Below are 18,363 nucleotides of genomic sequence, written 5' to 3' on the forward strand. Positions count from 1 at the left end.
TGACACTCCTTCTGTTCCGTGGCAGCCTCTAATGTGTGTTCTGCACAGCAGCAGAGTTCTCCACTCACCGGGTTACACAACTAAACCAAAGGAGTTGATGTGGTCCCCTTAACACAGATGGAGTTTGCAATGTAGCCTCATCCAATCACTGAATTTTACTAAAAACTTTCTCTAGGTCCTACAGCAGAAACTCTGAACTAGACAAGACTGGTCTCAACATATTCAAGCCTAATTCCTTGTGTCTGTGATCCTAAAATTCCATTTGTCAGAGTCCCTGTTTTGCAGAGAACGAGCAAACTCATGGTCATGCAGAGGAAGCTCAATGGTGACAATTCCTGGATACGACACCTAAAAACTCAAGCAACAAAATAAAAAAATGAGCAAGTGGGACTCAATTAGACTACCATACAGCAAACAGAGAAAGCAATGGCACCCCACTCCAGTACTCTTGCCTGGAGAATCCCATGGACGGAGGAGCCTGGAAGGCTAGTCCATGGGTCGCTGAGGGTCGGACACGACTGAGCGCCTTCACTTTCACTTTTCACTTTCATGCACTGGAGAAGGAAATGGCAACCCACTCCAGTGTTCTTGCCTGGAGAATCCCAGGGACGGGGGAGCCTGGTGGGCTGCCGTCTATGGGGTCGCACAGAGTCGGACACGACTGAAGCGACTTAGCTTAGCATACAGCAAAAGAAACAAAGTAAAAGACACCCTACAGAATGGGGGAAATTATTTGCAAGCCAGGTGTCTGATAAAGGGCTAACATCCAAAAACATAAAGAACTCAGAGAACTCAACAGCAAAAACAAAAAACCCAATTAAAAAATAGCCAAAGGACCTGAACAGGCTTTTTTCTTTAAAAGATACATGAATGGCCAACAGGTATGTGAAAAGATGCTCAACAAAACTAGTCATTAGACAAATGCAAATCAAACCACAATATGCTACATCAGTTCTCACCCGTTAGAACCAGCATGAGGAAAACAAGCGATAAATGGTGCTGAGGATGTGAGGAAAAGGGGACCCTCGCGCACTGAACTCTCAAAAACTTGAAAATGTGGGCTGTGTGTATGTACAGTAAAATATTATTCAGTCATAAAGAAGGAAATCCTGCCATTCGCAGGATTGGATAAATCTTGAGGGCATTGCTGCTGCTGCTAAGTCGCTTCAGTCGTGTCCGACTCTGTGCGACCCCAGAGACGGCAGCCCACCAGGCTCCCCCGTCCCTGGGATTCTCCAGGCAATAACACTGGAGTGGGTTGCCATTTCCTTCTCCAATGCATGAAAGTGAAAAGGGAAAGTGAAGTCGCTCAGTCGTGTCCGACTCTTGGCGACCCCATGAACTGCAGCCTACCAGGCTCCTCCATCCATGGATTTTCCAGGCACGAGTACTGGAGTGGGGTGCCATATGCTAAAGTGAAATAAGCTAGAAACAAGATGACAAATTACCCTGTAACTTCACTTAGATGCAGAATCTATAAAACCAAATAACTTATAGAAGATCAGATTTGTAAGGGAAGGAGTGGAGGGGAGAACAGGGGGACAGGACACTATAACAAAGAGGTCAAAAGATAGAACTTCCAGTTAAAAGAGAAGTAAGCACTAGGAATATAGTGTACGACATGATGACTAAACACTGCTATGTGATATAAAGTTGGTAACAATAGATCCTAAGAATTCTCTTCAGGAAGTTTCTCATTTTGCCTTTTCAAGAGATGATGAATTAGACTATATATATCAAACCATTATGATATACACCTTAAACAAACACAATGATGTATGTGAATTAGATCAAAACTGGAGAAAAGAAAATCTTTCCAGCTGTGAGAATTCGTGAAGAATCAAGTCCAGAGAAGGTGCCTCAATTATGGTGCTGAAATGCTGTCTGAGCATCCTCCAAAGCTCTTTATCTTATTCAGCACCCATCTGACAAGGGCGACAGAGAGCGATCGTGAGGCCATGTGAGGGGAAGAGACCATCACTGTGATGTGTCAGGGGTGGGAAGGGAAGGGGATCCACACTCTCATTAGCTCCTGGAGGAAAATGGAGGACTTAACCATGCTGATGAGAGGTCAAATGTGGATCAGGAAGAGCCTGTAATGTGCTGGGTGGACTGCTGGGTGTTTGAGGCATATGCCCGCGTTTTACTGACATCAAACTGTTTATCTCCCCGTTATGCATGAGAAGTCAATGGCCTGACCAAAATCATGGATCTAATCAGAGGCAGAGACTTGACAGAACTCAGGCCTGTGAGTGGCCTAAGGAATGATTTTCATGATTAGGAAATTTGGGGGAAAAAATAAACATAGTTTGTACTCCCAAGACACAGAGTCACTGACGTGTTGCTTAGTGCTGCAATTCAGAGGAACCAAGACGCGACTGCGTTCTTCGGGACTCCCGAGCAGCACATACTGCATCTCTCCCTTCTTTCTACGGTGGGGGAGCCAAGCCTCCAAATTGTCAAACGGGTTGCCCAAGCTCACTTGGCAGTTATTCGACCTAACCAGAGCGAACTTGTTGGCTGATTACTTCACACATGTAGGCTTCTCTCCCCTAGGAGAATGTCAAGTCCAGCTGAGCGAGCCCTGATTTCTCACAGGCTTAGCACAACGCTCAGAATATTAGCTCATAATCTGTTGTCATCTGTAACATTTCCCGGTACACACCCTATTTCTCTGACAATCCCACTGAGTGTGTACCATCTTCCCTGGGAACACAGGAGCCTTGTACCACACTGGAAGCACAGGATGACCAGTGCGAACTTCACCCTCGCCTGGCCTACAGGCAGCTCTCGGGTGGGGCACTAATCACACGACCATATACATTCCCAGTTGGATAAGATCTAAAATTAAGATTCAGTTATCATATGCTATAAAATCAGAAGGGCTTCAAATGGCCTAATCCCAAATTTCCCTCCCCACTCTGTTTTCATGAATGAGGTTCCTTGCTAAATAATCCTCTATGTCAAATGACCAGGCACAGTTCCTGCCCACCTCTGGGGAGCAGTCTGTGGGTTTATTCCAACAAGCCAATCACAACTTTCCAAAGGAACTAGGAATTCCCCTTTCCTGATATTCCAAAGCCTCCCAAAGCCCTCCATTGTTTACTGGGTTCCTGAGTACAATCCCCGTTGTCTTGCATAGCCTGCAGTGTCCCTAAGTATATGTGGTTTCTTCCTCCCCTGGGCTGGACCAATAAACCGCTGTCTACATGGTCAGAAAACAACAAAAGGGTGGTAATTCCTGATTCTATCAAGTTTTCCTTTCCTTGGAACACTTCAATGTTATGTGCCAGCCTAGATGGGAGGGGAGTTTGGAGGAGAATGGATACATAAATATGTATGGTTAAGTCCCTTTGCTATTCACCTGAAACTATCATTGTTAACTGGCTATACCAATATAAAATAAGGAGTTTAAAGTTTGGGAAAAAAATTTTTTTCCTTTCTTACATAACTGCCTACTATTGTAGGAAGAAAAGGAGAGAGGGAGCTATCGGGAATAAGGAGCTATCGATCAAACATCTATGCCGTTTCCCATACTACTGCACATCAATGCCACACAGCCTGACAGGAGACTGTCAGTGGAATGAGTGTGGGCCATGGGGAAATGAGCCCTGGAATCAGGCTATGCAAATGTAATTCCAAAGTGTGGTCTACTGAGCATACCCATGAGCTAAGTGAGAAAGAAAAGTGTCCATTAGGGATTCAATGCCTGGCAAAATGAGGTCTCTACTGACCAATCTCGTATCAAGCTATGACTGAAGATACACAGTTCACGGTTGGCATCAGAACACTCTGCACTGTGGAATGCCAACTGTTGGAGGTCAAAGATCCTATGGAACCACACTCACTCCTGACTCTAATCTGTGCCTGCCAGAAGACTTGTCCCACTGAAGTACTGAGCACACACAGAGAAGCGTGTTACTCTATGAAGCACTCGGAAAGAATGGGACTTGGGCCTCAGTGAAGTTAAGGGACTGCCTGGAATGTTAAGGTTTCCCACACAGCTCGACAGGGGCAAGGCTTGACAGCGGAATTCTTAAGTGTGAGCTGGAACATTTGAGCCTGGGTCACTTCCAGCCACAACTCCGCATCCTGAGGGCCTTCCGGAGCTATGTTGAAGACAGCCCCTCTCCAGCCCATTACCCATGTGCCTTTCTTTTAAAAGTGACTACATGTACTGACTTTATTCCCAAGGGCAGGTTCTTCTGTACTTACTGATCCTTCCCAGTAGACAGATGACAAATGATTATTTCAAGAACTGTGGAAGTAAAAGGAGCATCTTCTAAGAGATGAAGCAGCTGGAATTCAGACCAAATCCTTCACTCTACAGCCTCAAGGTAGAAGGGAGGCAAAATGGAAGAAGACACCAGCCAGCCTTCCTCACTATCCAATGGGAAGAGGTATGGATGACAACATGATTATCACTGAGTCCACGCTTCATCTGCATTGCAGAGAAGACTAGAGAAGTCCAAATGCCGGCACAGAGCAGGGAGTGTGAGGCCACAGAGCGGCAGAAGTCCAAGTTGGTCAGAAGCAGGATACTGTTTTCCAACTCAGGCTCCATCTTCCACCTAAATTCTCACCCCAGAAAAGACACACGGACACCAGCCACCTCAAAAGCTAGGTTTGTATTCCTGGTTAGGTTCCAAAGTGGCAGAACTCCAGAGCTGTACTATAACCAACCTGGTCCCCAGCTCAGTTAAGCCCCACAAAGACAACATCATACAAAACTGTATTTACAGGTAAACCAGTTAAAAATTAAAGGTGTGTACAAAAGTAGGCAGGATAGCCAAAAATATCAATGCAAGAAAGCTTTGGGAAAAGGGACACTGTATTCCACACCAGAACCTGGGGGCAATGGATTATGTACCAGGCACGGAGAAGTGCAGCAAATCTCAGTGCCAATTTTAGGGGGAACCTGTCACTCCAGGAAAGAGTGGATGGGAAGAGCTAAGAGCTTTAACATTACAAAGTATTAATTATCACCACCCTTCTTCTGTCACAGAGATTCACAGTCACGTGGTGAGGGAAATAAAGTCTCTGATAAACCCCACAGGAAAAGAGCTCAGAAGGCATAACGAGTCCGGATGTCCTCAAGCTTCTTCGACACCTCAGGTGGGGTTCTGTCCAGTTCTTCAGACACATTCTTTTGTTTGTTGGGCTCCATGGAATTGAACTGTTCGCAGAGATCTCCATCAATCACATTCTAAGACAAGGAAAGACGAGAGAGGAAGAAAAAGGTGAGACGCCCAAAGAAAATGGCACATGCCAAAAGCAGCAACTGCCAGGAAAGGTTTTTTTCTCCCTCAGATATCTGAACTCCAGTTATAGAGCCAGGAACACTATTCAAAATTGACTGAGCAAAACTGGGTGAGAGCTCTTCGCTGGCTATGGTCTGTCCTGAAGGAAGAGGTCTCTTGACTATCACTAACTATTCCTCCCCCATTACTGCCTCCATAAATCCATCCCCTCAATGCTCCTTCATTAAAGACTCTGCTGAGTTTTAAGGGTGGGAGGCCCAAAGACAAGACTGGTTAAATAGGCTGAGAATCCCCCTTTCCAACCCGAGTTTCCAAGAAAGACCTACCTTAACAGGGAAATAGTAGGAACGAAAGCTGAGGTGGTCTCGCCCACAGAGAGGGGGGTGCTCGGACCGGAGGTGCATTTCCACATGCTGGAAGAAGTCATGGTCCTGGCGGAAAAAAACAAAGAATCGGTCACTAAAGAAAAAAGATTTCAACTACTAGTCTACGGTTTCCAAAAGCACAGTGAACAGACAGGCCATTGATTTTTATCACCCAAGCAGATGTGAAATAACTGTTCCTCATGACCACAGCTACTACACCAAGACAGCTGAAACCTAAATGAAAACCCCTTTGTATTTGCAGAATATAAGAGAAAACACCATATGCAAAGAGTGGTTTGTGAAGTCAGATTCCTAATCCCATCTTCCTTGGCTACAACCACATACACCAAATTTAGCCAATCCCAGAGTTGACCCTAGGAAGCATTAAGTACCCAGTCCACACCACCCCATCTGGTGTGGCTCTGGGGCTTCAACCCCTGACTACCCTAGAGTCACATCAGAAAACTGAACCAAACCCTGGCATGGTATAAATTATGGCTTTCCCCAAGGGAAAAAGTCAAGATTCCTTTCTCCCAGACACTCCTGTTACCTTACAAAAATTCCACAACACTCCTAGTTGCATATGGACACAAACCGGACTGCCCTCTTAGGCCAATTTAACACTAAGGAACAACCCGAGGAATGAAAAGCCAGAGGAGTGTGGAAGATGTTACCTCATGGGATGTGAATGGGACAAGGATGCCAATGCCTCCTGACAAGGTGGTGTAGACAAGCGACTCTGAGCCTCCAGGGATCAGTGTGGTCTTCTGTAAGGAGAGCACTGTCTCGCCCACGTGATAGTTCATTATCACTTCTGCCTGCAAGTCAAAACCAGACTAGTCACTATGTGTGCCCTCAGGAGACTGCTCTAGATTCCCAAGAGCAAACGGCACTTCCAAAGGGCAGATTTCACCACCTTGATAATTTCATAAATTATTAAAATTTAAACATACTTTGAAATGTTCTTAGTATAGAGTTTAATACCTTCACAAACTGCTGAAGGTAGATATTTTCTGATTTATAACTGAAAAACATTTTTGTTAAATATCAAGTTTGCAAAAAAGGAAGAAACAAGGAAAGTTTAAAAAACTGCAATCTGTAGGCTTGCCTTCTAAAGTAAAATGGATCTATTTTTAAAGTTCAGAGCTACAAAAGAAAATATCTACAGAAGAGGAAAGCCCAGGACATACTGCAGAGAAAAGCTGGTTAGTATCCTGAGTGAACCTGTGCAACCATCCTTTCCAAGGAACCCACTATGCACCGAAGAAATTTACAATGCTAAAATGTCTCAGAAAAATTTGTTCTATCATAAAAATGGGATAGTAACTTGGTTATCTTGTGTCAAAGCCACCCTGCACACATAGTTGTGTGCACTGTGGATGAAACACGAAAGAAATGCGTCCTTGGTGAAGGTCCTGACGAACGGACTGCACAGGCTGATGCCCCTCCTTGGGGCCGCCTCTGCAAGCCTACCTTCTGAGAGGCCCCGTTGAGCAAGCCCCGGTCCCACAGGGCTTTGTTTCCAGTGGGATCCTCGTCCACTTCATCATTGGTGTTGGGTGGGAGCCGCACCTAAAATGAAGAGACACAAATCACAGAGCTGGGCTCTGCACTTACTAACCTTGGTCACCAAGCAGCACGTCTGCCCCAGGTCCCTGCAAGCAAACCGTGGGGCACCGCACTTGGCAGACCTGAGCCAGCACCTGTTCTGGTGGCCAGTGAGGGAGAAACTCCAGGGCTATTCAAGAAAATCCAGACTGGGCTTTAAAAGATAAGCCAAGGGTGAGGAGAGAAGCTCAAGAGGGAGAAGACAATATGTATAATTATGGCAATTAGTTTGTACGGCAGAAACCCACACAACACTGTAAAACAATCTTCTTCCAATTAAAAAATAAAATACAAAGATAACCCCAACTTCTGGCAAAGAGTGAGAGTATCAGTCCTCAGCTCAAACTAAATCTATCATTATTAAGTCATCTGGCATGGGGAAGAAGGCGGTGAACAGCAGGATGGGGGCAGAGGAAGCTAAAAGAATTTTATACCCATTTTTACTTTCCAAGTTAGACAGTACAGTATTACCACAAATTGGGCCATTTTTTTCATACATCCCTATAACCCAAGTAAACATCAACTTACCACACAAATGTTGCCAAACTTGTCTGCCCCAGCCACAGTATCGTAGTCGAGGAGACTAGCTGTGGTCACCCATCGGGGGTAGGTATCATCAGCAAAGATGATGAGCTGGTTCTCATTACGCTTGTAGCGAACCCAGATGAAACTTTCTTGGACATCAGATACAATTACCCTGTGTCCAATTGTCTGGATCCCAGAGATGTAGTTGGCAATATGCTGGGAAAAACAAGGACAGCAAGGTGTAACCGTGGGGTGCAGAATCAACAGGGAAAGTCCAGGTTACCCTGACTGCAACATACATAGGGAGCACCAAAGAAGAGCCGTCAGCAAGAAATGCCTAGAAGGCGGGAGAAAGAGCTAACTGGTTTTAACGTGGTGGAAAAATATGCCTGTCAGTTAAACTCCTTACAGACCTAAGCAGGACAGAAATCTGGCTCTTGAAGTAAAGAAGTCAAGAAACCTACCTACGCTTCCCCTTCTCAAGAGCCTAACCGTTAGCCCAGGAAGACAGAGACGGTCCGGATAAAGACACGGTCCCAGCAGCTGCTGTCCACCACCCGGCCTGGGCCTCCTTCCTCACAAGCTGGATCTGGACCCTCCACCAGCGCAGTTACCTTGTTCTCACACTTGCGGAGTAACTTCTTCTTTCCGAGGTCATAGACTCGCAGAAGTTTTCCCACACCAATCAACACTCTCCCTTGGAATGGGGCAATAGCAGCAGGGACCTCTTCCACTGGAGTCTGTGGGAGGAAGCACAGGTGATGCAGCTGTTTTCAACACACACAGCCACACTGCCCCAACCCCAAATGACTTTTAGAGGCATCTGTGAGGAAGACAGACAATGAGCGACCGTCTTCTGCTCACCAGAGAAAAAAAACCCAGACATATAACCAACAGTCCCTATGAAACCAGGTGTTTGGGTAAACAGATCAGAAACACTCCATTTCGGCAAGTGGATCAACGAATGCCACAGGTGAGAAGAAGTCCCGGTACCTGAAAACACTACCCCAGAGCCGATGCTAACTGAAGTGGCACCATTAACTGAAAGTGAAGCCTTAGTGTCAGAGAAGTGACTGGGGCGTGTGGAGCGAGGGGAAAGCAGTGCTAGAGACAAGTCACATCTTGGCTGTAAAGGAGACACAGTGACTTTAGCACAAAGAAGCCTCTGTGAAATAGTTATTTCCTACAGTAACATGCCCCTTGTGGGAGGCCAAGAGAAATCACGTGCTGTCAGTGTAGAAGAGAGATGGAAAAAAAAGCACATAACATGACCTTAATTCTGTACAACTGCTGGATTTTGGTCACAAGTGGCTGCCTACTTAGTAAGACACGAAAATACAGGGCTCGTTCATTATGCATCTGTTCCCCTTAGAGGGTGTTAGCACACAGGCCCCAGTGGGACCAGCAGGCAGTGGAGCTTCACTGGAGATTTTCCACGTGCCACTAAGAGATGGGTCAGAAAGATCTGATCCACGACTGATACAAAGCTGGTTAAGTCTAAAGGACTTATGGGCTTCTCAGGTAGCTCAGTGGTAAAGAGTCTGCCTGCCAATGTGGAAACGCGGGTTCAATCTTTTGGTCGGAAAGATCCCCTGGAAAAGGAAATGACTACCTACTCCAGTATTCTTGCCTGGAAAAACCCATAGACAGAAGAGCCTGGTAGGCTACAGTCCGTGGGGTCGCAGGAGTTGGACGCAACTTAGAGACTAAACAACAACAAATAGGACTTAAGATCCAGGAAAGCCACTGTCTGGTTCCTACCTTGTGCAAAAACTCCAGTTTTTCCCCATTGTTCACGAGCTTGTAGGTATAGACAAAGCCCCCAGCGACAGATCGGGGGTTCAGTATCAGGTCTTTGGCTACGCCCACCAGCACATACCAGTCTTCACCAGTGTTGGAGAACCTGCACACAGCCACGCTGCATTTTCAAAGAAAGAATCAGGAGTCAGGCATTAGGCACAGCCCAGAGAATTCCCATTCCAGTCTTTAAAACTCTGCATGGTCAGGGCCCCTTACCTAAAAGCGGCTTCATTCTGTTCCAGCTGGACAAGATCCAATGTGTTCCCCTGAATAGGATTCATCACTCGGATCACAGAGGCCCACTGCCCATTGCCGGCCTTAGGAGCCCCAAAAATGGACTCGGGGAGGTTTTCATTAAGGAATGCTGCTGCCATCTCTGCGGCCAGCTCTCGCTCATCCTCCCCTGCTGCTTCTACCATTTCCTAAATCCAAAGAACCAAGGAAGAGTTGGTGCGTTCAGAGGTGGGTGCTGGGTGAGAAGTGGACAAGTGAACAAACAAGGACACCTCCGGGGTGTTCACAATACACAAAGCAGCAAAGCCTGTCCACCAAAATCATTATCCCCCAAAATGAAGATCAAAGGGAGAGGTGTACAACAAGGGGAAGAGGAAAAGATCACTAAGGGGAAACTAAAATCTTCATCCGTGGCGAACACTTGAGAAACATGAAGATGAAGACTGACTGCTTCCTCTCTTCTGGGCCAGATACAGTTTTACATAGAGGGGACTATTTGTTTTTTGCTGGGAAATTATTTCTGGAAGGAGATGGTGTTGTGAGGAGTACAAAAGCTGTCTTCTTTGGGCCCAAATCCAGGAAAGATATAACACAAGCTATTTTGGAAGTTCCAGGACAGAAGAACTGTTCCAGAGAAGTAGCTCAATACTGAATAAATCCAGGTTAACATTTTAGTCCTAAGTCACAAAAAAGCCCCTAAAACACAAAGGACTGTGGCAAAGGGCTCTGTTTGAAGGACCTGAAAAGACTCTGGATCTTTAAGTACAACAAAGGCATTAGACATCAATTATACAGAGGCTTAAACACGATTTCACAAGACTGCCTTTTTACTGAACCCTGAAGGTCAACTGCATTACCTCTGCCATCTGCTGCTTCCTCTGAGCTTTAGTGGCCTCAGTGTAGGCATTGTGGTCAGTCTCGATGATGATAAGGTTGTTACTTTCAGGGTGGATGACGAATTTCCTGGGTGTGTACTGCAGTGGAAAGGCTACTTGATTGAAGACAGCACCCAGCTTCTCCAACGCCAAAATCCTATGGCAAAAGGCAAGAAGTTAATAGGTCACCCACTCACGACCAAGAAATTGGTATTGAAAGGGTCAGTAAGCAGTCACAGCTCTAATATCAGCATTGGGGAACATGAAACAATACCTTTCTCATCTAGAAGATTATGCACAAGATAGGAGATCTGGGAAGGGCCTTTACTTCAGCAACAGCCATCACTGCTCACAGTGATTCCAGTGTCCCCCAGTAAAATTTCCATTAGAACCCTCAAAGATTTGTTTTATGCCTCCAATGATAAAGCGATAGTAAAAAGTTAAAATCTCTTCTTGCACTGCAGTTACCCAAACATATGTATGTGCTATTTGTGTGACAGTGTTCCAAGTGAATGCCATCCTGAACGAAAATCACCTTGGCTTTAGGAAACCCACACAATGCAGAAAGACAAGGCAACTATGAGATCTACAACCTTTGTCAAGCGGAAAGAAATGTTTATAAGTCAAATTATGTGCAAAACAAGCAGAACCCAGATGCTCTTAAAAATACAGACACTTCAAAGTGCTGAAAGAAAAAACAGCTAATTAAGAATCATTTTAAAAGAATACATTACAAAAACCAGAACATTTTCTAAAAGACTACAATTAACACATTCCAGAGCTTATCTGGTGGGTCAGTGGTAAAGAACCTACCTACCAATGCAAGAAACATGGGTTTGAACCCTGTGGTCAGGAAGATTCCCTGGAGAAGCAAATGACAACCCATTCTAGTATTCTTGCCTGGGAAATTCCATGGACAGAGCAGTCTGGCAGGCCATAGTCCATGGGGTCACAAAAGAGTTGGACATGACTTAGCAACTAAACAACATTCCACTCCCATAAATATCCAAAATACTATGGGGGGTAATGAGCAAGGTTCATTTCTTTGAAGACATAAATCAAATACTTTACCAAATTCAGACTTAAATTGAAGACAGTGGGGGAAACCACTAGACCATTCAGCTATGACCTAAATCAAATCCCTTATGATTATACAGTGGAAGTGAGAAATAGATTTAAGGGACTAGATCTGATAGACAGAGTGCATGAAGAACGATGGACAGAGGTTCGTGACATTGTACACGAGGCAGGGATCAAGACCATCGCCAAGAAAAAGAAATGCAAAAAAGCAAAATGGCTGTCTGAGGAGGCCTTACAAACAGCTGTGAAAAGAAGAGAAGCGAAAAGCAAAGGAGAAAAGGAAAGATATACCCATTTGAAAGCAGAGTTCCAAAGAATAGCAAGGAGAGATAAGAAAACCTTCCTCAGTCATCAGTGCAAAGAAATAGAGGAAAACAACAGAATGGGAAAGACTAGAGATCTCTTCAAGAAAATTAGAGATACCAAGGGAACATTTCACGCAAAGATGGGCTCGATAAAGGACATAAATGGTACGGACCTAACAGAAGCAGAAGATATTAAGAAGAGGTGGCAAGAATACACAGAAGAACTCTACAAAAAAGATCTTCACGACCCAGAGAATCACGATGGTGTGATCACTCACCTAGAGCCAGACATCCTGGAATGTGAAGTCAAGTGGGCCTTAGGAAGCATCTCACTACAAACAAAGCTAGTGGAGGTGATGGAATTCCAGTTGAGCTATTTCAAATCCTCAAAGATGATGCTGTGAAAGTGCTGCACGTACTATGTCAGCAAATTTGGAAAACTCAGCAGTGGCCACAGGACTGGAAAAGGTCAGTTTTCATCCCAATCCCAAAGAAAGGCAATGCCAAAGAAGGCTCAAACTACTGCACAATTGCACTCATCTCACACGCTAGTGAAGTAATGCTCAAAATTCTCCAAGCCAGGCTTCAGCAATACGTGAACTGTGAATTTCCAGATGTTCAAGCTGGTTTTAGAAAAGGCAGAGGAACCAGAGATCAAATTCCCAACATCTGCTGGATCATGGAAAAAGCAATAGAGTTCCAGAAAAACATCTATTTCTGCTTTACTGACTATGCCAAAGCCTTTGACTGTGTGGATCACAATGAACTGTGGAAAATTCTGAAAGAGATGGCAATACCAGACCACCTGACCTGCCTCTTGAGAAATCTGTATGCAGGTCAGGAAGCAACAGTTAGAACTGGACATGGAACAACAGACTGGTTCCAAATAGGAAAAGGAGTACGTCAAGGCTGTATATTGTCACCCTGCTTATTTGACTTATATGCAAAGTACATCATGAGAAACGCTGGACTGGAAGAAACACAAGCTGGAATCAAGATTGCCAGGAGAAGTGTCAATAACCTCAGATATGCAGATGACACCATCCTTATGGTAGAAAGTGAAGAGGAACTAAAAAGCCTCTTGATGAAAGTGAAAGTGGAGAGTGAAAAAGTTGGCTTAAAGCTCAACATTCAGAAAACTAATCCAGTCCCATCACTTCATGGCAAATAGATGGGGAAACAGTGGCTGACTTTATTTTTTTGGGCTCCAAAATCACTGCAGATGGTGACTGCAGCCATGAAATTAAAAGACGCTTACTCCTTGGAAGGAAAGTTATCACCAACCTGCTGCTGCTAAGTCGCTTCAGTCGTGTCCAACTCTGTGCGACCCCATAGACGGCAGCCCACCAGGCTCTACCGTCCCTGGGATTCTCCAGGCAAGAGCACTGGAGTGGGTTGCCATTTCCTTCTCCAATGCATGAAAGTGAAAAGTGAAAGTGAAGTCGCTCAGTCAGCATATTAAAAAGCAGAGACATTACTTTGCCAACAAAGGTCCATCTAGTCAAGGCTATGGTTTTTCCAGTGGTCATGTATGGATGTGAGAATTGGACTATAAAGAAAGCTGAGCGCCGAAGAACTGATGCTTTTGAACTGTGGTACTGGAGAAGACTCTTGAGAGTCCCTTGGACTGCAAGGAGATCCATCCAGTCCATCCTAAAGGAGATCAGTCCTGGGTGTTCATTGGAAGGACTGATGCTGAAGCTGAAACTCCAATACTTTGGCCACTTGATGCAAAGGGCTGACTCATTTGAAAAGACTCTGATGTTGGGAAAGATTAAAGGCAGGAGGAGAAGGGGACGACAGAGGATGAGATGGTTGGATGGCATCACCGACTCAATGGATATGAGTTTGGGGAACCTTCAGGAGATGGTGATGGACAGGGAGGCCTGACGTGCTGTGGTTCATGGGGTTGCAAAGAGTCGGACATGACTAAGCGACTGAATTGAACAACTTACCAACGTGTGTGGGTTAAAAAAAAAAAAAAAAAAAAAAACAACTGCTAAACAGTAAAGACTGTCATTCTGCAAGAAAAAAAAGAAAATATCTGCAAATCATGTTATCTCATAAGACAACTGTATACAGAATATAAAAGAACTCTTATAATTCCATAATAAAAAGACCAATATATATAATAATAACCCAATATACCTCACTGATGAAAATGTAAAATGGTGTAGCCACTTGGGAAAGCAGCGCAGCAATTTCTCAAAAAATTAAAACAGTTACTAGCAATTCCATTCTTGCAGGTATACACCCAAGAAAAAAGAAAACACACACACAAATAGACCCTTGTACAGGAGTGTTCACAGCAGCATTACTCATAATAGTCAACAGTGCAAGTGAGTAGTTCTGAGTGTAAGTACGACGACCAGTGGTGCTTAAACTGTGTTCTCGAGAATTCTGCTTACATGTTTCACATGCAAGACACACAGCACACAGCAGCCTTCCCTGATTTTGTCCTGGGGGGAAATGCTCTGCTGCTTTAAAAAGAAAAGTTTGAAAATCTGTGGCATTGTCAAAATTGATAGGAATCCAGGAGATTGCACATGTCAATAAAACAACTAAGAACCCATGGATGAGGCTAAGGCTGAACAGGCAGAGATGTGAGAAGCATTCCAAGAACAAGTGCAGAGATAACAAACTAGGAAGGAACATATGGAAGTGTGCAGGGAGAACAATTCTGCTGGAGAAAAAGGTACCTAAAGATGCTGAAGCTTAAAAACAGAGAGAACAGTGATGATAAAGTTCCTGAAAGCTTCTGCAAACAAATCTGGGAGTTCACCTGAGTGTAATAAGTGATTCATATACCAAGAGGCCAGAGTTCCATTGTAAACACCAATAGTTAACTAGAACATGTGAATGACACTGGTAAACCACATTAAAGGTTTAAAAAAGAAAACAAAACCAACCACCAAAATTTGACCAAGTCAAAACTGACTAGGTTATCTTCCATTTTGCAATATAGACAGTGCTCACTCCAATGTGATCAATATAAATAATCTGTCAACCAGCAAAAGGTCTAAATTAATTTTGGGCTTAATATATAAGATATAACACTGCAAATGCAAGACACAGTGAGAAAAAACAATCAGTGATTCAACAACGCCTGCTATAACACTGATTCAACAGCATGGGCCTGGAAAACAAGGATCTTACATCTCAGAGACTGAACTACATTGCCAAATATGAAAACATGGCCCCAGAGTCTTAACAGAAGCTGAAACTCCCACACACGGAAACATGGCTACCAGGTACTCAAATCCTAAGCCCATGAAGGTCTCAATTACCACACGCCAGCCCCAGGGCAGAGTCAGCTCTCCGCCAGCCTCTAACGGGGCTTCAGCGGAGGGACTCTCTCACCTCAGGGTGTTGGTGGAGATGGCCACAATGCCCTCAGGGCACTGTTCAGAGGCAAAGCCAGAGGCAAACTCCAGGGTCTCATAAGACAGGGGCGTGAGATGGAAACGAGACTGGTAGGAATAGCTCAACCATGAGCGGCTTGACATGGCCAGCACCTGAGGAAAGAAAAACATCTCCAATAAGCTGGGGGAAAGCCCAAACATGGTATACTAACACAATTACCCTGTACCCAGATTTCAGCATGTGCAATATCCCAAGGAATTTTAGAAACCTAAAAGGTTACCTTAAGAAAAAGAGGTCTAGAGAAGAGTTAGTACAGCTTGGTATTTGCTACAAGTGCTGGCTACTAGCCAGATGACACAGCAATCACTCAATCTCCGAGCCCCGGGCTCCATGCGTGTCAAGTGAGAATACTAACACAAAGCTGGAGAGCTGCAAGGATTCAACTGCAGTAACAAGAACCAGCAGGTCCCTCAGCAACACTGATGTTCTTAACTACAAAGAACACAATGCTTGCTGGCCTCTTTCACAGTAGGTCACAATACCTATACCAGTTTACTCCTAGGTAGTAGTATCCTACATGGGAGGTTTCCAGCTAACTCTCAGTTCACTTCATTTGCTCAGCCTCAGGGCTGAAGGAATCAATATTCTAACTCACCTACAACCTAATCATGGCAGTGCCACGGAACCTCAGTTAAGAAGCTCTAGGTTAAAGGACTCAAGATTTCCTGCATGAAGGAACTGAATCAAGATAAAGCTAATGTCCAACTAACTACAACACTGGTGAATTACTGACAGCAAGATTTACGCCACAGGGCTCAGCTGATGACACTAACATCCAAAAACACTCTCTGCCCGTTTCATTACTTACTGCCTCCTGGCCTTGCATCCGGACACGAAAGAGTTTCACAGGACGGGACCCCAGGTACCTAGTGCGGGTGTCAGACAGGTCCCCAGTGACAGGGTCCAGGACCGTTCTCAGCAACACACCGTTCTAATAAAAATGAGAGAGGTGGTTAAGGCCTACCCATAACGGAAGCTTCTTTAGCTACCCTATTTCAGTTAGAAGAAAATGACTAGGTGGTTTAAATATATAGTCATCAGCCAGCCATTCATTCATTTTCCTAAACCACTCACTTAGTTACTCAGCATTTACTAAGTGAAAAGCAGTTTCCTTTCACTGTATATCCTTAAAATTTTTTACCCTTTATGTTAGACCCTTTACAATTTTAAGATACATGTACAGTTTAACATACCCATGTCTATTGTGGTCTCTAAATACCACTTCCCTTAAAAAAAATTAAGAATCCTGAGAGAAATGCCTTATTCCAATCTGAAGCAAGAATGTTCCAGATGTGTGTGGAGCACTTTCTTGTGCCAGGAGGAAGCCCCCAAAAATAGTGGGCACCTGTTAATTGGACAAAGGAGACAACTTCAGAAGGAAAATTCCCACTTTTCTAAATTGTGGCAACTTAGCATCTAAAAGAAAGACTGTGATAGTTTGATGTAAATATAAAAATCTGCAAATGTTATCTAAAATTAAAATAAAAACAAACATCTCATCAGTCTTCACTGGAGACTGCTATGGCACCAACCTCTTCCTCTAAAAATAGTGAACAAAGGGGGAAAAGTGAAGTATTTATCCAAGAACTCGGGTTTGAAGGCTGTGATGCAGTCCCCATGGCAGTGGTAGTAAACTGGATGCACCATCCAGAATCAGAAACACGCGCTCTGCCCTGGGGATGAGGAAGAACTGCGCCGTGATTTTTCGGGAGGCCAGCACATGCGTAGGATGGGAAGTAGGAAGGTCCCCAAGAAATATGATCTGGTTTCTTTTTAACAAGTTGAGACAGTTATTAAAAGAAACGTGAGGACTTCTCTGGTGGCCAAGTGGCTGAGACTGTGCTCCTGACGCATGGGGCCCGGTTTCAATCCCTGGTCAGGGAACAAGATCCCACATGCTTCAACTAAGACCTGACCCAGTCAAATAAATAATGAAATAAAATAATGTGAGAAGATTAAGCAGATAAAAACTGGACAGTTTTATGCAGATTCTGAGTAGAACCAAAAGTAAAAACATTTTTCAGAACAGAAATAAAAAGGGAGAAAATGTGAATATGGGGGTATTAGATGATATTAAGGAACTTAAATTCTGTTAAGCATAATATTAAAGCTTCAAAATACACACACACACTCCTCTGTTAGAGCTACATTGTCAAATCCTTATAGATGACACTATATTGGATCTGCCTTCAAGAGAAGAAAGGGGAAAGGCAAAATGGTAACTGGTGATGGGTACATTGAGGTTCATTTTATTAGTCTAACTCCTGGGCATGTTTGAGAATTTCTAAATTAGGAAGTAAAATTAAAAAGCAGTCTCCTGGGCTAGGCAAAAAAAAAAAAAAAAAAAAGGATATGGTCAAAACCCCTGACACTCTCTGATTCTTGGGTTCCTGCCTTTCATGCCATGAAGAGCCTAAGTGCTTTGACAACAGGGAACATCGAGGAGCCCTTTACTGCTAATGGAGCCCATCATGAACTGTGAGGCCCTCTGTATCCTTGGATTCTGAATCCACAATTCAACCAACCACAGATCAAAAATATTTCAGGGGGAAAAAAAGCAGAAAATTCCAAAAAACTAAACCTGAATTGGCTGCACTTGTACAGCAACTATTTATATAGCATTTACCTTATATTAGGTAATTAAGTAATCTAGAGATGATTTAATTAAAGGTTACGAAAAAAATACACACATTATGCCATTTTACATAAGGGACTTGAGTATCCTCTGATTTTGGTATCCAAGGGAGATCCTGGAACCAACCCCAAGGATACTGAGGGACAACTGGATTATAGTCTCACAAACTGCAAACTGTGAAAACCAGAGGCAATATAGTTCTGCCCCAAAACAGTCACTGCTAAGCAATTTTACCAGACTCTATAAAATACT

General features: G+C 44.1%; 1 protein-coding gene across 1 annotated transcript in view; it reads right to left on the reverse strand.

Moving 5' to 3' along the window:
* Positions 1–4,609: 4,609 nt before the first annotated feature.
* The window catches only part of SF3B3 (splicing factor 3b subunit 3), a 38,936-nt gene continuing 25,182 nt past the window's right edge, over positions 4,610–18,363 (reverse strand). Inside the window, exons 16-26 of the mRNA XM_019979422.2 lie at positions 16,285–16,407; positions 15,414–15,568; positions 10,651–10,825; positions 9,776–9,981; positions 9,521–9,677; positions 8,374–8,499; positions 7,763–7,975; positions 7,100–7,198; positions 6,301–6,444; positions 5,588–5,692; positions 4,610–5,206 (exon numbers count right to left, since the gene is read on the reverse strand). Coding sequence (XP_019834981.1) covers positions 5,066–5,206; positions 5,588–5,692; positions 6,301–6,444; positions 7,100–7,198; positions 7,763–7,975; positions 8,374–8,499; positions 9,521–9,677; positions 9,776–9,981; positions 10,651–10,825; positions 15,414–15,568; positions 16,285–16,407 — 1,644 coding nt within the window. The 3' untranslated portion in view covers positions 4,610–5,065. The remainder of the gene's footprint in view (positions 5,207–5,587; positions 5,693–6,300; positions 6,445–7,099; positions 7,199–7,762; positions 7,976–8,373; positions 8,500–9,520; positions 9,678–9,775; positions 9,982–10,650; positions 10,826–15,413; positions 15,569–16,284; positions 16,408–18,363) is intronic.

The sequence above is a fragment of the Bos indicus genome, chromosome 18, assembly GCF_029378745.1.
Source record: "Bos indicus isolate NIAB-ARS_2022 breed Sahiwal x Tharparkar chromosome 18, NIAB-ARS_B.indTharparkar_mat_pri_1.0, whole genome shotgun sequence".
Classification (NCBI taxonomy): domain Eukaryota; kingdom Metazoa; phylum Chordata; class Mammalia; order Artiodactyla; family Bovidae; genus Bos; species Bos indicus.